This window comes from Mesoplodon mirus (assembly GCF_964341445.2).
Source record: "Mesoplodon mirus genome assembly, chromosome: 5".
NCBI classification, from domain to species: Eukaryota; Metazoa; Chordata; class Mammalia; order Artiodactyla; family Ziphiidae; genus Mesoplodon; species Mesoplodon mirus.
Window position 1 is genome coordinate 165,352,574 of NC_138980.1, and position 24,061 is coordinate 165,376,634.

A 24,061-nucleotide genomic window follows, 5' to 3' on the forward strand; every position below is an offset into this window, starting at 1 on the left:
CAACCTAAGCGTCCATCGACAGATGAATGGAAAAGAAGATATGGCACATATATACAATGGAATATTACTCAGTCATAAAGATAAATGTAATTGAGTTATTTGTAGTGAGGTGAAGAGACCTAGAGTCTGTCATACAGAGTGAAAGATACAGACATAGAGAATGATATTGCACTTGAAGACATGGGGATGGGGAAGGGTAAGATTGGATGAAGTGAGAGAGTTGCATTGACATATATACATTACCAAATATAAAATAGATAGCTAGTGGGAAGCAGCCACATAGCACAGGGAAATCAGCTTGGTGCTTTGTGACCACCTAGAGGAGTGGGAAAAGGAGGGTGTGAGGGAGATGCAAGAGGGAGGGGATATCGGAATATATGTATATTTATAGCTGATTCACTTTGTTATACAGCAGAAATTAACACAACATTGTAAAGCAGTTATACTCTAATAAAGAAGTAAAAAGGAAAAAAAATGTGTAAAAAAAAAGAGTTGTTGTTATAATTATTTTTTCATGTTTAGTAACTACTAATACTTATAATATGTTCAAATGGTTTTGACTAATTATGTAACATCCATAATTGTAATGACAATCCATTGAAAAATAAATTTTAAACACAAAAATTTCTAGAACTAAATATATAAAACCTGAAATTAAGATCTGAGTGGAATAAGTAGATATAAGAAAGTTGGCAAATTGGAGATGGGTCAGAAGGAAATAATGGATGGTAGGAAAGGACAAAAAACATAGGGTATATGAGATGAAGAAATTTAAGATATGTTATTGAAACTTAAGGATAAAAGAGAGATAATGAGGAAGAATCAATATCTGAGAAATTTCTAAAATCAATAAAAGACATCATGCTACAGATAACAGACACATTATGAAACTCAAGGAGGATTAATGAAAGAAAACACAGCAATCAAAAATCAGAATCCAGAAGACAGAAGATTAGAGGCAAAAAACATACTTAATACTATTTTTAAAACTTTAGTCTTATTTCACCATCTCTAGCCTTGGATCTCTGTGTACTTATGTGTATAAGAGCTAATATGACTCAGAGAAAGCACAATCTGGAGAATGTCTGAAGTCCACAGCCCTAGCTGTACAGTCCAAAGATTAGGAAATGATCTACCAACATGGCTGTGTTCTGGTGAGGGCCCTCTTCCTAGTTCATAGCGGTCACCATCTTGTTGTGTCCTAACATGGTGGAAGGGGGAAGGGACCTCTCTTGAGCTTCTTTTACAAAGGCACTAATTCCATTCATGAAGTCTTTTCTCTTACGAACTAAACATATCCCAAAAGCTCCCATCTCCTAATACATCTACTTTGAGAGTTAGGGTTTCAACATAATAATTTAAGGAGGACAAAAAAATTCAGACCATACCAAAAAGTAACTTTTAAACATAGTTTTGGACTCATAATTTTTGTACTACTTATTGCTTTTCTGGATTTGTTAAAACTGAGTAATTACTGGCATTAAGGTTACCATTAATGACATATTTTTAGACTTTTTTTAAAATTTGAGAGCTATCAAATTGAATGAGCTTAATTAAGAAAAAGGTTAAATTGCAAATAAATGTAGCTTCACTTTATATATAATATTCACATATTAAGCTCATTGACATTTTCCCCCAGATTTCAGTGGGCATCAAATATCCCAGCACTCTTAATCAAGGTTCAATTGTACTTGGGAAACGTACACTGCTGAGATTGATTGTTTTACCCAAAGATGACTTAATACTTTAAACTAAAGGGTATCATGAGAGTTAAGGTCATGAGCAGGAAACCCAGAGGCTAAGCAGAAAGCAGAAACTTAAGCAGTACTTTTCACAGTTCTGTGGTGCTGAGGAAGTAAACATATGGTCGAATTCTACCAAAGAGAAGGGGCCCAGGTGGAAAAACTAAATAGACTTTGAAATAAATGATGCAAGTTTGATTATACATTCTGATGGGAAAACAACCAAATAAATAATAAATTAATTAATAAATTTTGATCTATACTTAAACCAAACAAAAAATCCAGGCAGATTTTAGGCCTAAATGCAAAAGCTAAAGCAATAAATCTTCTAGAACAAGACATACACTATCCTTGTAAACTGGGGTGAGGTAAGATTCATTTTAAAAGAGCACAAAAACATAAATAAAAGATAAAGGAACATATTGATAAATTATACTTTCTTACATACAGAATGTTTAGAGACCTCCTACAAATATGTAAGAAAAAGACAGATGATACAATAAGAAATAAGCCAAAAAATTGAACATGACCTTCACCAAATAAAAAATCCAAATGGCCAATGAAAATACAGAAGGTGCTCAGAATCATTAGGTATTAGGAAAATACAAACTCAACCTCAAATAAAATATGCCTGCACAGCTACTGGAATGACGAAAGTTGAAAAAAAAACAAAACTAACAAATAAGGAGAAATCTGAACTCTCATAAACTCCTGCTGGAAGTAAATATTGGTACCGCCATGTTATAAATATGTTGGCAGCGTTTTGTGCATTTCCTAATATAAATGTCATGTCTTGATAATGAATATACTTTGAGAAAAGGAAAAGAAATCATTTCAAATTTTAAAGCCATCTTGCCACAACCAGCTACTTCTTAAATCATTGGGAACTTTTTTTTCCTCTAAATTACACTTGTTTCCAGAAATTTGAAGTTGGAATTAATTTTGTGATATTCCTCCTCCAATTTTGTTTCACCTGAGATTTTTTTTTCTGATTCTTATCTCAGATATCAAGTAAGTGTGCCCCGCTGAACAAAATTAACCTCTGAACATACTTAACCTTTGAATTCTGTCTCATTACTTTACATTATGTATCAAGTCTTATTATGCTCTGGACTTTTCTACATTGTCTACATCTAGTCAAGGACAGTTTTCTCTCTTTTGTCATGGTGAGGGGACTCTGAAGTCTTCTATTTAGACTTCCCCAAAGTGATAACATGGTATATTAGAAGGAATATCAACAGGTCGGGATTTAGGGGTATGGAGTTGCTCTGATACAAATAACACGATACAGCCCAAAAGTGAAATGTAACTGGTCTAATTAAGATGATCAGGCAAAACTGTTTCCTGTCTGTAAACGAATTTTAAAGCATGTTAACCCAAAGATTTCTGGAAGTTTCTATACAATTGTATACAATATGAGAGAAGCTGACTGCAATTATAATTTAAGAAATTAATCCATATTAGCTGTCCTTAACATCAAATATTCTATTACTATTGCAAATGCTAAAAATGATGGGTGATCATCAGGCTGAAATGTGTGTGTTAACATTTGAAGCTTCAGAGACAGCCAGCTTAAGCTCTTCTTAGTCCAAGTGGAAAGAGTATTCCAAGTATTTCGTTTTCTGTCTGCTTTGAGTATGTTCATGTTCAAGGAAGGCAGACTCTCTTTCAATGTCATTATTATCATAATAATTAGTTTATATATGTGTAGGAAGGTTTTTCTATTAGAGAGAAAGAGAGAATCTATTGTGTCATGGTAGAAATGGAGGGCCAATATCATAAAGGACATAAATTTTATGGAGAATAACTTGCTTAGGTTTAGAGAAGTTCTTCTAAAGAAAATCCAAACTCTTATGATGCTTTGGTTCCACCCTTCCACATTATTCTGGTCTCAGTATGCTGGTCTCTAATCTAAAGAATGACTTAGAATCTTCACTTTAAAATTTCAAAAGTTTGGGAAACTCTAATGTTGTAAAACAATTTTTGATGTAGCCTCAGATCCATATATAGCTCTGGTTATCTATTTATAATTGGAACAGACTTCACTGAGTCTGAAAGCTCCCTGTGTAAAAAAAAAAAAACAAAACAAACAAACAAAAAAACGTTTTCCAAATTACTACTTAGTACCTTAGGAATAAACTGAGAAGTAGTAAAATGAGCTGACAGAATACTCAAGAATTGTTAAGAGATGATGCCATGAAAAAGTAGCCTAGTCCTCACACTCCTCTTAAGCAGACCTGGGTATTTGACTAGAATGACCTAGTAATATTTCTGAATTTGTCTGTTAACAAACAGATTTTCCAAAAGCAAATCAACAGGCAATAAGCTAAGATTTTCAAGGACATGAATCACCATTCAACAAAATTAAAGAAAACCCAAAACCTTGTCAAGATGAATCAAGGTAAAAAGGAATCTATGCTTGCTCAATCTAGTAAATAAACCTGGGCCAGACAGATTGACCAAACTAAACCAAACAAAACAAGAACAAAAAGATTTATCTGCAATGAAACAAAATGAATAAATAGAGGTAGGTAAAGTTCCTTGGTCTTACAATGAACTCTTCTACATCTAACCAGAAGGACATGGTATATTTCTGGAGCAGAGACTAGTACATGATGCTTACCCTTCCCTTCCAAAGGAGAAATGTGATAGCCATTTCTGCATCATGGTAAAGTCCATTTGCCTTCCCCAGTGTCTTTTCTCTTTCTGTTGCAACAGTGGAGGATATGTTTATTTAGCCATATTTTCAATTCCCAAGAATAATTTTTCAGCCTCTCATTGCTTCTTTTAATTGTGGTGTTTTTTTTTTTCTTCAATGGATACAATATGGTCCCAAATCCCTCTGCAGCTACTAATTAGAATTCTTTAAGTCACTTCTATTTCTTGAATTATCTTTGCATCCTATATTTGTCCTCTCATATGAATTATTAAAATTATTTTCTTGCAAGTCTCTTTACTTTCACTCCATCCTTATAGTCTGTTGTTCATAAAGCAACTAAAGTGAACTTTTAAAGAATACAACATAGATGATGATGCTTTCTAGTCCAAGTGCTGTAATGCTTCCTCCATTATACCTTGACCTACAAGTCCCTTCTTTGTTACTGCTGGCCGCAGAACCACCAACATCACTACCACTCTCCATCTCCACCATTTTAAACCTTCTTGCTCCCTTTCTCTTTTTCCAACAATTAAGCTCATTCTCCCCTGGCTTTTGCACTTATTGTTTCTTCTGTGTAGAATACTCTTGTCCCACCTCCTCCAAACTTCCACTCAAATCTCCCCTCACTGTAGAGGGTTTTAATTTTGACTTTACATAAAGTGTTTGCCAACACATTTTCCCCCATCCCATTCCATGTTTTATTTTGCTTCATCAAAACTGATATTACTGTTATGGACTGAATTGTGTTCCCCCAAACTCTTAAGTTGAAGGTCTAACCCCCAATGGGACTAAGTTTGGAAAAAGAGTCTTTAAGAAGGTAATTAAGTTTAAATATGGTTGTAAGGGTGGGTCCCTAATCCAATGGGACTGATATAAGAAGAGAAAGAGACACTAGGATTTAGCACACAGAGAAAAGGCCATGTGACAACACAATGAGAAAGCAGCCATCTAGGAGTCAGGAAGAGAGCCCTCACAAGAAAGCAATGCTGCCAACACCTTGATCTTGATACTCCAACCTCCATAACTGTGAGATAATTAATTTCTGTTGTTTGAACTCTTTGGGATTCTCTTATGGCAGTCCTAGCCTTCTAAGGCAAGTATACTATATTTTTGTTTACATGCATTTCTTGCTTTTAAAATAAAGCATAATATTCAATATAGAGAGGTTTTTCCTCTTTTATTAACCATTTTATAGCCAAGGTATGTCGTTCATTAATGATAGATGAGCAAATGAATACGTGAAATACATAAGAGTTTTGAACATTTTCTATAACTCTGAAATTTTCCAGGCTTCTTCAAGTTACAGTATTTTATTTTCCTTTGTATATCTTGTGTCTCATCTATTCTGGTAGGCATTAGGTGAGCTCTTACAATTTCAAGTCAAGGCTTGTGTCTTACCTCTGGGAAATTTGCTTTTATCATTTTGTTGATAAGTTTCTCTTTTCCATTTCCTCTGTTCTCCCTTTCTTCAATTCCTTTTATATAAATGTTAAACCTCCTAAATTAATGATTCAGGTTTCTCAATGTTTCCTTCTTATTACTAAACTCTCTTTTTCTTTCTTTTTTTTTTATGTTGGGAGTAGGAGTTTATTAATTAATTTATTTATTTTTGCTGTGTTGTGTCTTCGTTTCTGTGCGAGGGCTTTCTCCAGTTGTGGCAAGTGGGGGCCACTCTTCATCACGGTGCGCGAGCCTCTCACTATGGCGGCCTCTCTTGTTGCAGAGCACAGGCTCTAGATGTGCAGGCTCAGTAGCTGTGGCTCACGGGCCTAGTTGCTCCATGGCATGTGGGATCCTCCCAGACCAGGGCTCGAACCCATGTCCCCTGCATTAGCAGGCAGATTCTCAACCACTGCACCACCAGGGAAGCCATCTATTTCTTTTTTTGTTCTCCAGTTGGGAGATTTCCTCGATTTTTTTTTCTTCTAGCCCTACTATTAAATATTTTATTTAAGCAATCGTATTTTCAATATCTAAGAACTTGTTCATAGTCTCTCCTTTCTCCTTTTCATAACAGCTTATTCCATTTTTATATATCCAATATCTTCATGAATCTTTCTGAAGCTACTAATTTGAATTATTTTAAATTATTTTATATTTCCTGATTTTTCTCTGCATTATGAAAGCTACTCTGCATGTGTCATTTGAGTTGTTTTATTTTTAAATTTGTACTTCTATGTCCCTTAAATATCTGGTAATTCTCCCTTGTCCATTCATATTTATTAGTCAAAACTTAAAAAGTTTAACATGGGGAACTATGTAAATTTCTTCAGCAGTTGTGTTGACACACTTATGCAGCAGGTCTCTGCCCAGCCTGGGAGTGTGACAAAGGTTTCTATGTTTGCAAGCATAGTGTGGTGATTAACAGGTTTTATTTGTGATATAGGGACAGGCCAAAAAGGCTGGCACCTTCTTCTATTTCTGTATGTCTTAAAACACCTCCTGCAAATGTTCTGCACTGTGGCTTCTTTGACTGGCTCTACTTCAAATATCAATCACTTCAACTCTTCCTGTTCCCAACATGCATCAATATACCTGGTATGATAATACACCTTCATCTCACTATCATGTACTTAAATGATTGGAAATATTCATATGTAATGAAATTTGGGTGAATGAGGGAGTTATGTTCCATCTGCCCTATTAATTCCTATTTTTATATATTTAACTTAACTTCACAAAAAATTGAAGCCCATTTTGGTGGCAATATGGTGTTCTCTTTTGAAAAATTGCTAATTCCTGAGCTGAAACTCATGTAAAAACCTATCTTCAATAAAATAATGCATGATAACTTTATCTCTGGCTCTGCCTGTCCTAACTGAGCAACTTTACTAAAATAAAAATTAAAAAAACAAAAAAACATGAGCGCTATTTGTTTTTGGGAGCCTTGAAACTAGTCTTTTTTTTTTTTTTTTTTTTTTTTGCGGTACATGGGCCTCTCACTATTGTGGCCTCTCCTGTTGTGGAGCACAGGCTCCAGATGCGCAGGCTCAGCAGCCATGGCTCACGGGCCCAGCCACCCCACAGCATGTGGGATCTTCCTGGACTGGGGCACGAACCCGTGTCCCCAGCATCGGCAGGTGGACTCTCAACCACTGCACCACCAGGGAAGCCCAGACACTAGTCTTTATTCCTCTAGGAAATAAAAGGCCATCAATAGAGGGGCAGAAATTCAGGAAGGGAGAATAAATATCACTCATGGGGCTTCCCTGGTGGCACAGTGGTTGGGAGTCCGCCTGCAGATGCAGGGGACACAGGTTCGTGCCCCATTCTGGGAGGATCCCACATGCCGTGGAGCAGCTGGGCCTGTGAGCCATGGCCGCTGAGCCTGCACATCCAGAGCCTGTGCTCCACAATGGGAAAAGCCATGACAGTGAGAGGCCCACGTACAGCAAAAAAAAAAAAAAAAAAAAAAAAAATCACTCATGTTAAATGATTAGTTGTTCATTTTTCTGTTTCTTTCTTTAACCTAGATACTATTTAAGAGCATAGTTCAAACATTTTGAAACTAACAACACATTCTTGGTGACAGACAAACCAGCGTTCTTACTCTTCTTTGCTACTTGCAGGTGAATCAAACTGGGTAAATGTTAGAGTCCTCTTGTGAAAAAGAGAAACAATAATATTATCTAGTTCAAAAGAATTGCTTGAATATAAAATGAAGCGCTGGTTGCAAAGTGCTTTACCTAGTGCCTAGGACACATATATGATGAATTAATATTATCTATTGCCTTTGCATGTCATTGGCTAGAACACTGTGCTAGAAACAGAGTAGTTATTTAATAAACACCTATTGAACAGGGAAAACAAAACCCAGCACCCTACTGTTACATTCTTTGTATCTAATTAGGCAGTGGCTCAAAATCACTGATGAGTGAAGCAAATAAATGTAATGCCATGTTAAATGGATGGCAATGCCAATATGGCAGTTGTACTAAACAATTAAACCCTTAAGAAGTAACGAGCTCTGTAAAGCATTGAAAACTGTGGGATCACATTGACTTCCAATTCTACACAGCCAACATCCATAATGTTTTTTATTTTCTCTTCCTTCTGAGATTTTATTTAAATTTTAAAAAAACTAAAAGGATTAATAGGACAAGGATGAAAGATTATGAGGGTAGACAAAAGATAATAACACATGTCTGAAAGATAAGTTGAGGGTGAAAAATGTTGACCACGAAGGCAGAGTAAATGAGTTCAGAGTCCAGAATAAATTAGACCAAGAGGAGGAAACTGATTTGCCAAATAGAACTATAGGGAAAAGGTGAGCACAATGTGATTAAGTAGTGAGGACTGGAAGTAAAAGGGAGGCTAGAAATAAGGCATTGCTAAATGCTATCTATGCAAAAATTACACCAACTCTATCCCTAAACATGTATGTAGAGCTTGATTTTATAGCTGGAAAAAATACCTAAACATTATTCTTACCAGAATGAGATATGGATTACGGTAGTCTTAGGTAAACTCTATTCATAAGTTTCTCCTACCACGAACCCTATAGTGCAATGTGCTAAATGGCAGTATCAATATCCAACAATGAGTTTCTAATTATTTTATTTCCCTACTTGAGGGTGACAACTATTGGGAAAATAAATATACATATAAAATAGCAAAAAAAAAAAAATCACCTACTTAGGAAAATTTAAGCAAGTCTCCCATTCTAAAAATGCATGGGCAATTTAAGATCACAGTACATTGGGGAAACAAAATAGATAATTTAGTGTAAAATATCAAGAAATATTTAAGAGGATAATTCAAAAAGTAAATCATAATAATGTTCTTAAAATACATTATAGTGTCCTCAAATTCAATAATATTTTACCTACAAAACAGAAAAGGATGCTAGAAAAAAGAAACAATTGGAAAAATTAAATAACACAAAGAGCTCTTAATAATTAGAAAAAAATACAGCAATAGAGCAGTTAGAAGAAAAAATATCAATGATACTGCAATGGGATAGGATAAAAAGACAAGTAAATAAAAATATTGAGAGAAAAATAATATAGAGGCCAAAACTGAGGAGGTGAAATATTGGGTGAAGGGAGGAATTGTAGAATAACACAATTGTTTTTGAAAAGAAAAGTATCAAGTCTTTTAATGTAGGTGCTAAAACAAATGAATGGAAAGATTTTTTTAAAAAAAAAGACAAGAAAGTGAAACCTGCATTTAATGCATCTTAGTGATGTTTGAAAATTCCAAGTTTCAGAAAATGGCCTAAGAAATTTAAGGAAAAAAAAAAAAAAAACAACAGTTCATCTCCACAGAGAAAAGAGTAATGTCATTATACTTCTCATCAGGAACTCAGAAATGGAAAGATGGAAGAATCACTTGGAATTCTAAGAGAAAATTATTTACAAAGTAAAATCATATATGCATCTAAATCATCAAATCAGGATGAAAATAAAATAAAGCTGTTTTCAGAGATTTAAAGGCTACTCTGAGTTTCATCTAAAAAATGACAGTGAAAAGCAAGAGATGGATAGGTGAGATACAGGACATACTGAGATCAGGCCATGAGTTCATTCATGACAGCACCCCTACAAAGCGATGAGTCCAAATTACTGAAATGTTAGTGGATTCCAAATCTAGTGTTATCAAGAAGAATGGGGTAGATCAGTAATAGACTGAAATCCTGACATCTATTCTTTACCTCTTCCTGTGTTCAAATTCTTTTCATTTCAACATTTCTATACCCGTCCTCCATGGGAGAGCTATCCCACTCAGGATGTGTTTCTAGGGGCAGCCATGAAATTATTTTGACCACAGTTTATAAGTAGATGGGACACAAGTAGAGACTGGAAAACAAAATAAAAAGAGAAACTCAAAACTAAGAAACACCCCACAACTTCACACAGGGCCTTGTTCTCTCCAAGAACTGTAGGTAAATTTCAAGACCTGTTACGTGTATGTAATTGGTATTCCAGAAGGAGAAAAAAAGTGTATAAAATAAATCAGAAGAAATATTTGAAATAATAATGGCCAAAAGCTTCCCCACATTAATGATATTCACCAGACTATGGACTAAGAAAGATCAGAGGAAACCCAGAGGATTAATAAAACAACAAACAAAAACACTTAGACATATCACATTCAAACTGCAGAAAATCAACAGCAGAGAAAACCTTGTATAACAAAATAAAATGTCTTACCATAAAGGCCCAAGAACAAGAATTGCAGTGGACTTCTCATCAGAAGCTACACAAATAAGAAGAGAGTGGAGTGAAATACTTAAAGTTTTGGGAAACAAACAAACAAACAAACAAAACTGGAATTCTATATGTAGCAAAATTATTCTTCAAAAAAGGAGATAAAATGACTCTCTAGAGAAACAAAAACAGAGAATTTATTACTTACAGACTTGAACTGCTAGAAATGTTAAAAGGAATTCTTCAGGAGAAGAAAAATAATAAAGATGAAAAACTCAGATTTATATAAAGAAAGGTAGACCATTGGAAAAGGAATAAATGAAGGTAAATAAAATATTTGTTTCATTTTTAAGTGACCTAAAATATAACTTTTGTTTAAAATAGTAAGAATATACTGAGTGATAGGTCATATGAATAAGTGAAAAGTATAACAATGTCATAAGAGCTGAGAGAGAGGAATTCAGAATATTCTATGATAAGGTAGCTACACTACACTTGAAGCACTTTAGTGTTATTTAAAGGGAGGCTTAGATTAGTTACAAATAAATATTGGGAGCTGTATGGAAACCACTAAAAATATTAAAAAGAAATATAATTGATATTCTAAGAGAGGAGATAAAATCAAATCATGCATGAAAAAGTAAAAACATTTTTTCTCATTGTATCCCTGTAATCTATAAATCTTATAGAACAGAGCAACATATATGTGTGAAATGAATAAGTTTATGAGTGAAAAAGTTACATGAAATTTGGTCATCACTGAATGCTATGAATACACTTGTCAGATTTTTAGAAAGATTAAAGTGACTGAAAATTATTAAAATAAATATTAGTGTTGAATGTGTAGAAAATTAATAAACAGAAACTTCAATTAAATAGAGTTGGGAGACCAGAAGGGGAGCTCTCATGCTCTGAGGCAATAGCAGAGCCCAAGAGGAAGAAGGAAGACTCTTACTTCTTGGCAAGGACTCAGTCAATGAAAAACCATGGACTCTGTTTACTACGACCCTCCCAACTTCCCTTTCCTTTCTATAATAGTGTTCCTCCTTTTACTATGCATGGAATTTGCATGTGACTTGCCATGGTTGCAGACTCTGAATTGAAATTCTCTGTTGATCCCCAGTAAACTCATCTTTGCTGGAGAAATATGTGGCAGTCTATTTGTTTCAGGTCAACAAAGATTTCAGAAAACTTGTTTTTCTTTTATAAAGATATTAATGCAGGTATCCTACACACACATACACAAAACCATACAGAGTGATTAGCTTAAAGCAGGAAAAACAAGAATTTTTTCCAACTTTTTTTTCTGTAGAGGTCAATAATTGTAGAGAAAACTGCACCTCTATTTCACAAACATTCATCAAATTGAATTTCTTAAATCAATATTTTTGTTTTATTAATAATAAAGCTGCAGTTATCATCATTGAAGATCAATATTTCACAGTTTTATATATCTTGAATTTTGTCAAAGCACTCAATTAACAGCAGGAAATTGTTTTCCTTTGATAGCATCATTTAAGTGTTTTCTTCATTTACATGCTTAACATTGTTATTCTTACAAGATGAAATTAGTTTGCAAAGCTGGAATGAGATAATTATGTTGTTTGTGCTGAACTTCTTTTACAAAATATACATCTCTAAAATAGTCCTGTAAATAATTTCAAAATAATAAGAGATTAGTCCATTACTAAAATATGTTAAATAACTTACCATTGATTTACTATTTACTAAAATATATGTATCAGTCATCAGAACACTACAGTTATTATTCTGTATGCAAAATAAATGGTTATAATTAGACTTTCTTTTGTCTTCTCATCCTTTAAATCTGGGTTTTTTTCTCTGTTTCATTTTCTATGAAAGTCACATAACACATTCAGTTTTCTAAGACAGAACAAGGCTTATCCCTCTCCTCAAACTTTATCTGCATTGCCTCATTTGACAAAATCCATAACAAGTTACATGGTTCTGCAGCTGAATTCCATAAAACATATCTGCCACCACATGTAGAGACTCCTGTGATTTGGCATCTGCTTTCTCCCTAGGCTTATCTTTTGCCTACTACCAACTCATGCCCTGTTTTCCAAACATATGTATGGTGTTTGTCTTCTGATGTTTGGTCTGTCCAACCATTGTTTGGAAGAGCAACTTATTCTTCTAGAAGTTGTCTTCCTATTCCAAGACTGATTATAATTCAGCTCCAAAACAATTTGATTTGCTCTCCCCCCTAACTTTTGGGATAGGCAAGCTATTCAAACTAGTCCTATTAAAATTCTTCCCTTGGAGGAATATGTATATTTAAATATTAAAAGACAGCAACAGCAGATACACACAGACACACACATACATATATAAACAACTATATACACACACTGGAAAAAAGGGAAATAAAGGAGTCTCTCTTTAGTAGTTGGAAATGTATATGAGTACCTGAAGCCTGAAGCTTATGCAATATTGAGGGCCCAATTTAAGAAAGGAACACACTTTTTTTTTTTTTTTGCGGTACACGGGCCTCTCACTGTTGTGGCTTCTACCATTGTGGAGCACAGGCTCTGGATGCACAGGCCCAGTGGCCATGGCTCATGGGCCCAACCCCTCCACGGCATGTGGGATCTTCCCGGACTGGGGTACGAACCCGTGTCCCCTGCATCGGTAGGCGGACTCTCAACCACTGTGCCACCAGGGAAGCCCAGGAACACACTTTTAATAACAAGACCCTAGAAGGGTCTTATGTCCCTGAAGGCCACTGAATGTTAAGTTTCATTAGCGGGATTTTAGAGATGATAAGTCATTCCTATTTTAAAATTCTAAAAGTCAAAAATACTGAAAATCTATAAGGGGAAAGTTAATGAAATAGTTACACTCAATTGACAAAATTAATACCAAATTGTGAATGTCTTTCTATCATATATGTACAGGTTAAATTTATGTGTACAGCCTAAATTTAATCAGTTGGCAATGTTGTGTTTATAATTATTTGATAGAATCAAATCAGTTTAAAAACATATCTGATAGTATTTGGTTGCAAATTTTAACTTACATTGCAGTATTTTGTGAATTAATGCACAAATAATTAAAAGACATCCTTTACAAATGAGTGCTAAGCATTTAATATTCATTAATAATATTGACCAGTTTAAGAACCAACTTAATTATCATCATATTTAATTTTTAAGTTAACCCCATCTTATATTTAACTTATCCAAGATCAAGTTGCTAATAATTTGGTGAGAATGTGCAGATGGTAGGTTTCTGATTCTTTGCCCAGTATTATTTTTGCTGTACTTCACAGTATATCTTAAATATATTTGTCATCTCTGCAATATAATTGTTTTCTTAATACCTTTCTTAAAAAATCTAAACTTATTAACATTTTAAAAGATATAACATTATAAACAATGCATATATTTGTCAAAATATACTTATGATAAATCAGTTCTGAAATAAAATTATTGCTACTAACACATACATTATGGGTGGCTGTCTAAATCTTAACTTATCCTGTTCTTAAAATGTCATCTTGCCTGCATATTTATTTATTTAAGCTTTTAAAACTCCAATAAATCACTGCATTTTAGTAATATATTGATGAGATATTTCCATATTTGAACAATGTCACTTGATTGAATTGCCAGGCTTTTTTTCCAGTCTTCCATTTTTTCACAATATCTACTAAGCTTCCCAATTTCAAAATTTAGGAGAGCTGTTTTTTTGTTTTGTTTTGTTTTGTTTTTTTTCTTTTAATCAGAAAATGTTGGTACTGGAAAGGTCATAAATGAATACTTCTATAAGTACATTTAAAAATCAATTTTTAAAAAGTTAATTAACATACAGTACAAAAATGCAATTTTGAAGCCATTTATTATATTGCAATTTTAATAATTAAGTCTTATTTTTGTTAAGAATTAACTCATTTCATGTCACTTTGCAAAACACATTGAGATGTGGATAGATGAGCGAGTAAGAAATAACATCATATACTTTAATTACTTTATATGTTTTAAAGGCAAATTAGTGTTTGGTATTATAATATTGAAATAAATTTATTACCCTTTTATTAAACATTAATTTCTATAAACTACTATAAACCATTTCTACTTTTGTATTAGTGTACAGCTTTCTCATGCTCTCTCATGTTTCTAGAAAACTGTAATTGCTTTATGTTAGTGAGTATAATATAAATACATTTACCATTAAAAGTTGATCAGAATATTTTTTATAAAACATATTATTGATTTTGGTGTAACAATGCATGCTAAAGAATTTTTTGATTACTCATTTTTCAGTGAATGACTCATGGGGTTTTTTGACAAGTAGATTTAAAGATAATATATCATTATACTAGTGAAATGCTAACAGAATATCCTCCTTTCAACAAGGACCAAGACATAAATATTAAAATTCTTTTTATAAACCTGAGATCTAATTAACAGAAATGGAATCAGAGTTTCTTTTTAAAATTATGGAAAAACACTAACAATCTGACACTATGTTCACAGTTAAGTTAAAAAAATTGTTTTCTGAATTTTAACATTTCAAAAAGTAAGTGAATCGAGAGTATAATTTTTAACCCATAATACATAAAATAAAATTCTGAAATTGCAGTTCTACATGGTCATTAGATGATCCTTTTCAATTGTTGGCATATATCCCTTAGTCTAATTCGTTCATTTCTTCAATTCAACTGTCTTCTGACTTTAAGCAACAGTATATGAACTCATTGTTATTACCTAATTATAAGTATAGAAAATTTTGATTTTCTACTTTTCACAGTGAAGAACCTACTTTATGTAAAAACAGATATTTAAAAAAAAATTGTAAAAGGAAAGTCATGTTTCTCCAGAAATAGTTGTCAAATGTTTGTGTGAATAAAAATCATTTGAGGAGTCTGTAAAAAGCATGTTCTGAGACCCACTCTGAAAAATCCTAAGCCATTGTACCTGAGTTAAGGGCCATAAGTCTGCACTTTTTAATGAGTACCTCAAGTGATTCTAATGTCAAACTCTGTATATCATGATGACTCATAATCAGAGAACTAAAATGATTTTTTAAACTTCTCCTGAAGCAACTTTAGGCTAGTAATTAGAACTGTTAGCAATTTACCATCCTTACAGAGAATAAGGACAATTTTAGCTCTCATGGTTCATTCTCGCTTCCCAAACAAAATCTGATATGGAATCGTAATTTGTTCATTACTTCATTGATTTGATCAGGCAGTCACTGTCACTCTGCAGCTTTTCATTTGGTACCTCGTATATTGAGACTGAGATACAAAGAAGAAACTGCTTCGTGAAGTTTGCAGTTTAGTGAGGAGAAACAGTAATGACATAAGTCAGTAAGACAGAGAAAGACAAATACTGGATGAGGTCACCTATCTGTGGATTTTTTCAAGAAAACTCACTGAAGCAGAGATCAGATCTGTGGTTGCCAGAGGTGGGGGATAGTAGATGGTGGAATTAGGCGACACTAGTCAAAAGGTACAAACTTAAAAGGTAAATTAGCTCTGAGGTCATAATTTTCAACATTATGATTATAGTTAGTGATATTGTATTATTGTATAATTGAAAGTCACAAAGAGAGTAGATCTTTAAAGTTCTCATCACACATACACACAAATTGTAACTGTGAGGTAATGGATGTTAACTAATCTTATTGTGGTAATCATTTTGCAATATAGTCAAATATGAAATCATTATGTTATACACCTTATACATATATAAAGTTGTATGTCCATTGTATCTCAAAATAACTGGGGAAAAACTCTAAAAAATTCAACTGTAGTATGTACCATGTAGTGGGAATCAATCAGGTTTGTCAGGAAAGCAGAATCATTATGAGTGTTCTGGGATATATTAATTTTCTATTGCTGTGTAACAAATTACCATTGAATTATCAGCTTATAACAACACAGATTCCTTATCTCACAGTTTCTGTGAGTTAAGAATCTAGATATAACTTAGCTGGTTTTTCTGTTCAGGGTCTCACAAAGCTCTAGTCCAGGTGTCAGCCAGGCTGTCTTCCTTTCTGGAGCTTGTGTTTTCTTCCAAACCCCTGTGGTTTTTGGCAGAATTCAATCCCTTGCAGCTGTAAAAGTGAGGCCCTCAGCTCCTAGGGGCTGTCCATGGTTTGCTTCCAAGTTACTCCCACCTTAGACAGTCTTGTCATAACATCTTGTCTCCTCAAGACAAGTGGGAGAGGATCTCTCTGCAATCAGCTAAGACAGAGTCTTATATAATGTAACATAACCAAAGGAGTGATAACCACATTGACTTCACCATATTCTATCAATTAGAAGCAACTCAAAGTTTCTCCTGAATTCCAGGCATTTTCTGCACTTCTTCCATTGTAAACCTATGTTCCTCTATAAAGTCAGAATAAGCCACTTCAACCAGTATGCTAACCTGCTTCTTTGCTTGTTGGTCAACAGGTTTGAGGATCCCAATATGTCCAAGTGGCACCTTCAACTAACCAGTTTAAGGAAAACGTTATTCTTCCATTAATCCTACCTCCATTGGGAAATAACATCTATAAAACAGCAACCAACATTGCAAAATAGGAAACAAACCTTTTGTTGATAGATTGATAGGGGTAATAGTAAGAGGGTTCACTTACTTAACACAATATGATCCATAAGGAGGAGATATACCCGCTAAGCAAATTGCCACACTTGCCAATTTACAGTGAAACAAAATAACTAGATAAGATTATTGAGACCTCCATTGTTCATAATTATCTGAATTTAGTCAGAGATAAAGAGCCATGATGAGGGCTTCCCTGGTGGTGCAGTGGTTGATAGTCCGCCTGCTGATGCAGGGGACACGGGTTCGTGCCCCGGTCCGGGAAGATCCCACATGCCGCAGATTGGCTGGGCCCGTGAGCCATGGCTGCTGAGCCTGCGTGTCTGGAGCCTGCGTGTCTGGAGCCTGTGCTCCGCAACGGGAGAGGCCACAACAGTGAGCGGCCCGCATACCGAAAAAAAAAAAAAAAAAAAGAGCCCTGATGAGAATTATGAAAGTCATGGATATTACAGGAGTGAAGAGCTGAGAAGTAAAGATCGGTTGAATAGACACAAAGATAGACTAACAACACTTCATGAAGCATAACACAGATGAGCAAACTGGAGCTTTTCTGGGGGAAGCTGAGAATCCAAGCATGTCCCTGCCAGCTCCTGGAGAAGTCTATGGAAGCTCTTGCTACAACAAAATTTCTGGGGCCACTATCACTCATGAAAGATCAGCACTCAAGATGCAGAGTCCTGGGCTAAGCAGTGGTGAGTGAGATTCAGCTGAAGCCCAATTGACAATTCTCTGTTCATTACCATATCTGACCTCAAAGACTTACAGAGTAATAGTGGCTGCTTCATTTCCATCATTTAAATTGTATGCAAGGTCCTTTTTGGGCTAACTCTATATACAGTGACAGAGACTCTTGGAAACATACTTCCCAACTTAACCAAATTCGCAATGGTTAGGAGTTCTGGATTTAGTAAATTAAAGTACAGGAAACCTAGTTAAATTTGAATTCTTGATAAACAATTTTTTTTTTTTTAGTATAACTATTGCATGGGACTGATAACCATACTCTATTCTACTCCACACTGCTCAACTCTGACTAGTATTTTTAGTATTAAGTATTTATTTTGTATTATTGAACCATGCAATATTTGACACAAACTATACTAAAAGAAGTATCTGTTGTTTATTTGAAATGCAAATTTAGCTGGATTCCCTGTATTTTGTCTGACAATGCTAACAACAGCACAATTTAAAACAAATTACCTGGAAGAGAATGGGAGCTGTAGCTGCAGGGGTAAACAGGTTGAGGTCAGACTATAAAAAAATCTCAAAGTCCATATCGCTGCTAGTAGTCAAGAATTTTTCATTTATGTGTTCTCATTTGAGAACACCTTCATAATAGTTTCACAATTTTGTGATTAAATAATTAGAAGATATTTAGAGATAATGAAATAGATGATAACAAATTGAGTTGTTTACATTAAGTCCTTATGATAAATTATTTCCTTTATATTAGATTGGTTATAAATATTTATTACCACTTACAATAAACATTCACAGGGATCCTTTAATATGTTGATATCATAAGTCCTATATCTACCACAGAAACACAATTTCAAAAATTAGTACCAGTGTTTGCATTGAGGAGTTATACACAATAAAGATTTGTACAAAATAAGTAGGTAACATTTTTATTTAATTAGCTCTTAACAGGATATATATTTACTATATATGTATTGTAAAAAATATAATGATTAAAATTTTAAAAATCCATATGTCCAAAAGAAACCACAACAAATTGTTGGTAATGTTTCCCTTCATAATTGAGAATGCACTGAATAATCTATACTAATTCTATATTTTAATTCTTAGATTACAAGAATATTATATGGTGGTGGTGGGATGAATTGGGAGATTGGGATTGACATATATACACTAATATGTATAAAATAGATAACTAATAAGAACCTGCTGTATAAAAAATAAATAAAATAAAATTCAAAGAAAAGCATATTATAATAGGTCTAAGACATTTTAAATAATTGTCCAATTCCTGAAAGTGTAATGATTACTCCTTATTGTCTTCCATTTTTTATATCTAATATTTGCCCCCAAAGAGCATGATTTATCACATTATTTTAAGAGTTTAATAGCAATATAATATCTGCTTTTCCTATAGTAGAAATATAATTATATTAGTTCAAAATATATAGATTTTATGTAATTATAAATTATAGTTAAGTTTTGTTTTATATGAAAAATTATGAAATAGCATAGAATAAAGCATTCTTATGCTTTTTATTTTTATGGCATCTTACTAAACAATATAAGCTATATGCAATGAAATTTCTTTAAAATAATAGATTTTGTAACCTGTCTGTCTATATTTCTACCACACTCAAGAATATAATTGCAGAAAATAAATTTGCATACTAGAACCACTTGTGGCAGTCTATTAATCTGTGTGGCTGGTGCCTTACAATTTAGTCATAGTCAGAAATAACTTTCTTCAACCCTTTTCCCCTGAAAGCATTCCACTGACATCCTTTTGTTCTGTTGAAACAGGATTGGCAATGTATGCATCATTTGAAACTAACAGCTCAAACCTGCCCTCACAGAAGAAGTTGTAGATGCCCTTTGAATATTTGGCCCTAGATGTCCATCACAGTAGGCAATTAATTTGGTACGTTGTTACTATATTCAATTCTTGGTCTTTCTGCCAATACTGCCAGACAAATATTCTAATTAATGCCAGTCAAAATGGTGATTCTGTGGTATGAACCTTTTGAGGACTAAAATACATTTAAACACAAATTTATACCATATCAGTTTCAAAAATATCTAACAGATGGCAATTTGAATTGAATATCCATTTGACCTGGACTTGGGCCTCATGCCCAAGATTCAAAATTTTTCAAAAATATATGAGCACTATAGACAAATTTAGTCCTTTTTAAGATTTTTTTATCACGCCATATAATTCCAGGTTATATTAATGTTACATTGAAGGAATTTGCTTTGAAAATTTATCTTTCCTTTTATAAATGATATTAGATTGTTTATTGAAACTTTGTTTCTATGTAAGGATCATTGAAACTAACTAATAGGCACTTGAAATATTGATGCTACATCCAGTGAAATTTAACAAAAGAATATATCTGAACTTATATGAGTTTATATACCTGGAAGCATAGAAATACTGACCCTGCTTATTTTTTTTTAGTACCAGTTGTTTATTTCAGTTATCTTCTCATCTCTATAATGTTCATAATAATAGTCTGTAGGTCTCCAATATTATATGACTGCTTCTAATTTCACAGAGGGATGTGGCTTCATGGGCTAAATCAATTTGTAATGTATACCCTTCTGGTAAGGGCTATGAATTTTGATTCTAATTGCTAGATATAATTTCAGGGCACTTTTTCTCAAGGATCATCTTAGGCAGAGAGACTAAAGTCCAAACTGAAACTACATTTGTAGAGTTTTAGTAGAAACAGTGTCATAGGCAAAAAGAAAATGGTATCCAAATGAGAAAATAATTGTAAAGCTGGTGTTTTGAGAAGAAGAGAGAAAGAGAGAGAGAGAGGATTTTAAACAAATTTAAAAGGTACTTAAAGAGATGACCCAGGGTGAAGGGAACCTATGTTCTAGTCCTACTTCTTTGACCTGTGAACTTAGGGCCTGTAGTAGACAGAATAATGGCCTCCCTCAAGAGGTTCAGATGCTAATCGCAGAGAAAGACTTGATAGACCAATGCTGGCTTTGAAGTGGAAAGGGGTCTGTACTTCCAGCTTCTGGTCTGACATGTAAAGAGCATGGAAGTTCTCACTCCCTCCTCAAAATAAACAAAAACCTGAAGAAACTGAATATCAACTTTTCTTAGATCTATAAGAAAAGTGAGGTCAAGGATAAATCACTGCCCTGAAAGCTGGAGAGATGGATACCAAAAATCACAGCTTTCCAACACCACAGCCAAGAGCAAAAACCCAAGCTGGAGCCAGAACCTATGGGAACACTTCAAATGTTATTGACAAATTGCCGAAGGTGTAATGTAAACTAGCTTGAAATCAAAACATCAGGGACCAAGTTTGGGGGAACAGAGCTCACATTTATGAGTTTTACCTCCAGGATACTTACCAGCTTCTCACGTTGAAGATCAGAGAAAGATCCCCTTATGCTTCTTGTAGTTGGGAGAGGAAAAGTAACCATTTTGAAATACTCCTGAACATTCTGTTCGTTTTATAAAGAATTACACTCAAAAGAAACTATTTTACCAGAGCTTACCAACTTTGGGAAAGGGAAGTTACACCCTTACTAGCCTTCTTACCTACGGGGAAAAAAAGTGCTGAGAAGCACTGTTGAAGTCACAGCCTCAGAGCTCATGCTCACTAAAAAACTGAGACCTAATCATAGGATTATAGGATGCTCCCCCTAACCCCACACCTTACCCCATATTGACCAGGCTCCTGTATAATAAGGGACTACAGCTAAAAGGACTGCAAAGCTCAGACCCTTTTTAAGAAGACAAGCAGGAGACAAAATGAAAGACACTAGAGTAAACATTAGCCTCTAATGCATACAGCTTTAGCAAACATTAACACAGTTTAACCTCTTGCCACATAAGCTTAAAACCTCCCACTAAAGTCTTGTTTACTTCAGCACCTTTTTACCCAATACATCATGTGTGCTTTCAACAAGATATTATAAGCCATGCTAAAGCAAACAACTAAACAAACAAATGAAAAACCAAAAACAAACAAATAGAAAAAAAAAACAGTTCAATAGACAAAGTGAGCATCAGAACCCAGACTCAGGTATAGCAGAGATTTTAGAATTATCAGGCTGGGGATATAAAATAGTTATGATTAGTATGCTGAACTAACAGAAAAGTGGAAAACATGCAAGAACTGATGCGTAATGTAAGAAGAGAAATGAAAACCCTAAGAAAAATATTTTAAATGCTGGAAGTCAGAAACATTAAAACAGAAATGAAGAGTGCCCTTTGGACTCATCAATAGATTGGAAATTACTGAGGAAAGAGTCAGTGAGCTAAAAGACATGTCAAAAGAAACTTTGCAAACTGAAAAGCAAGAGCAAAATGAAAAAAAATCAAAAAGTACACCCAAGAACTATGATACAATTATAAACAATGTAATACATGTAATCCAGAAGAAGAGAGAAAGGGATGGAAAAATATTTGAGATGCCGAGGCATCTGAGGAAGGGAGGGTGGCGGCAGCGGTGCTGGTGACTGAGAGGAGCCCAGTGGCAGGATGTTGATGTTGGTATTAGGAGACGTGCACGTCCCACACTGGAGCAACAGTTTGCCAGCTAAATTCAAAAAAATGCTGGTGCCAGGAATGATTCAGCACGCTCTCTGCATTGGAAACCTTTGTACGAAAGAGAGTTATGATTATCTCCAGACTCTGACTGGTGATGCTCATATTGTAAGAGGAGACTTCAATGAGAATCTGAATTATCAAGAACAGAAAGTCGTTAACTGTTGTGCAGTTCAAAATTGGTTTGATCCATGGACATCAAGTTATTCCATGGGGAGATATGGCCAGCATAGCCCTGTTGCAGAGGCAGTTTGACATGGACATTCTTATTTCAGGACACACACAAATATTTGAAGCATTTGAGCATGAAAATAAAGTCTACATTAATCCAGGTTCTGCCACTGGAGCATATAATGCCTTGGAAACAAACATTATTCCTTCATTTGTGTTGATGGATATCCAGCCTTCCACAGTTGTCACTTGTGTGTATCAGCTAATTAGAGACGTTGTGAAAGTAGAACGAATCGAATACAAAAAAATCTTAAATGAGGCGTGTCCTAATGATTTTTCTTTTGTTTTTTTTTTTTCATTTCCCTGTTCAACTCAAGTAGTTAATCGTTTAAGAGCCACAAAATAGTATCACTTTTATAATATTTTGCAATAAAACATAATCTCATCTTCTGTTAATGCAATGTTCTAAGCTTCTTGTAAACTATAAGATTATATTTAGTTTTAGTATATGATTTCTATGAAAAAATGTCCACCACATAGTAAATGGTCACATGTTAAGAAAAATTTATCCTTGTAAATATCTTCATAGTTGATATTTGGAACTTTATTACCAGAGTAGTGCATGAGGGGAAAGAATCTAGATTTTCTTGTAGACATCCTTCTCTTCTCCAGTAATAAACAGTTTCATTTAAAAAAAATTGAGCTGAGGAATTTCCAAAATTAATGAGACCAGAAACCATAGATTAGAGAAGCTCAGAGAAAACTGAACAGAATAAATAACAACAAATCTATACCAAGGCATGTCATATTCAAACTGCAAATAAAACAAAGACAGGAGAAAATCTTGAAATAAGCCAGAGGGGGAAAATACATATCCTACCTACAAATGAGCAAGGATAAGAATTACATTAGACGTGTTCAGACACCATGCAAGTAAGATATTTAAAACATTGCAAGGAAAAAACCTACAAATCTAAATTTCTAGATTCAGTGAAATTATCCTAAGTGAGAAGAAATAAAGACTTTTTCTGACAAAAATTGAGAGAAAATGTTGCCAGTAGACCCACTTTGCAAAAAAATGTTTAAAAAAATTCTTAGGAGTGAAAGAAAAATACTACAGTTCAGAAACTTGGATCTATATAAAAAAGGAAAAGTGGTAAAGAACAATTCATAAAGATAAAGTATTTTAGTTTTCTTATTGTTAATTGATCTAACATAAAAACTTGTTCAAATAGTTACAGCAGGGCTTCCCTGGTGGCGCAGTGGTTGAGAGTCCACCTGCCGATGCAGGGGACACGGGTTTGTGCCCCGGTCCAGGAAGATCCCACATGCTGCGGAGTGGTTGGGCCCGTGAGCCACGGCTGCTGAGCCTGCGTGTCCGGAGCCTGTGCTCCACAATGGGAGAGGCCACAATGGTGAGAGGCCCGCGTACCGTGCAAAAAAAAAAAATGTTATAGCAACAATGTATTTGGAAATTATAGTTTATA

The 24,061-nt window shown here is 34.3% G+C and overlaps 1 protein-coding gene across 1 annotated transcript; it reads left to right on the forward strand.

Moving 5' to 3' along the window:
* Nucleotides 1-22,337: 22,337 nt before the first annotated feature.
* Nucleotides 22,338-22,844, forward strand: LOC309803884 (vacuolar protein sorting-associated protein 29-like; the record flags this gene model as incomplete). Its single annotated transcript, XM_082620721.1, has 2 exons — nt 22,338-22,532; nt 22,770-22,844. The coding sequence occupies 2 exons, from the start codon at nt 22,338-22,340 to the stop codon at nt 22,842-22,844; spliced, it is 270 nt and encodes an 89-aa protein (XP_082476847.1).
* Between the last annotated feature and the right edge of the window lie 1,217 nt (nt 22,845-24,061).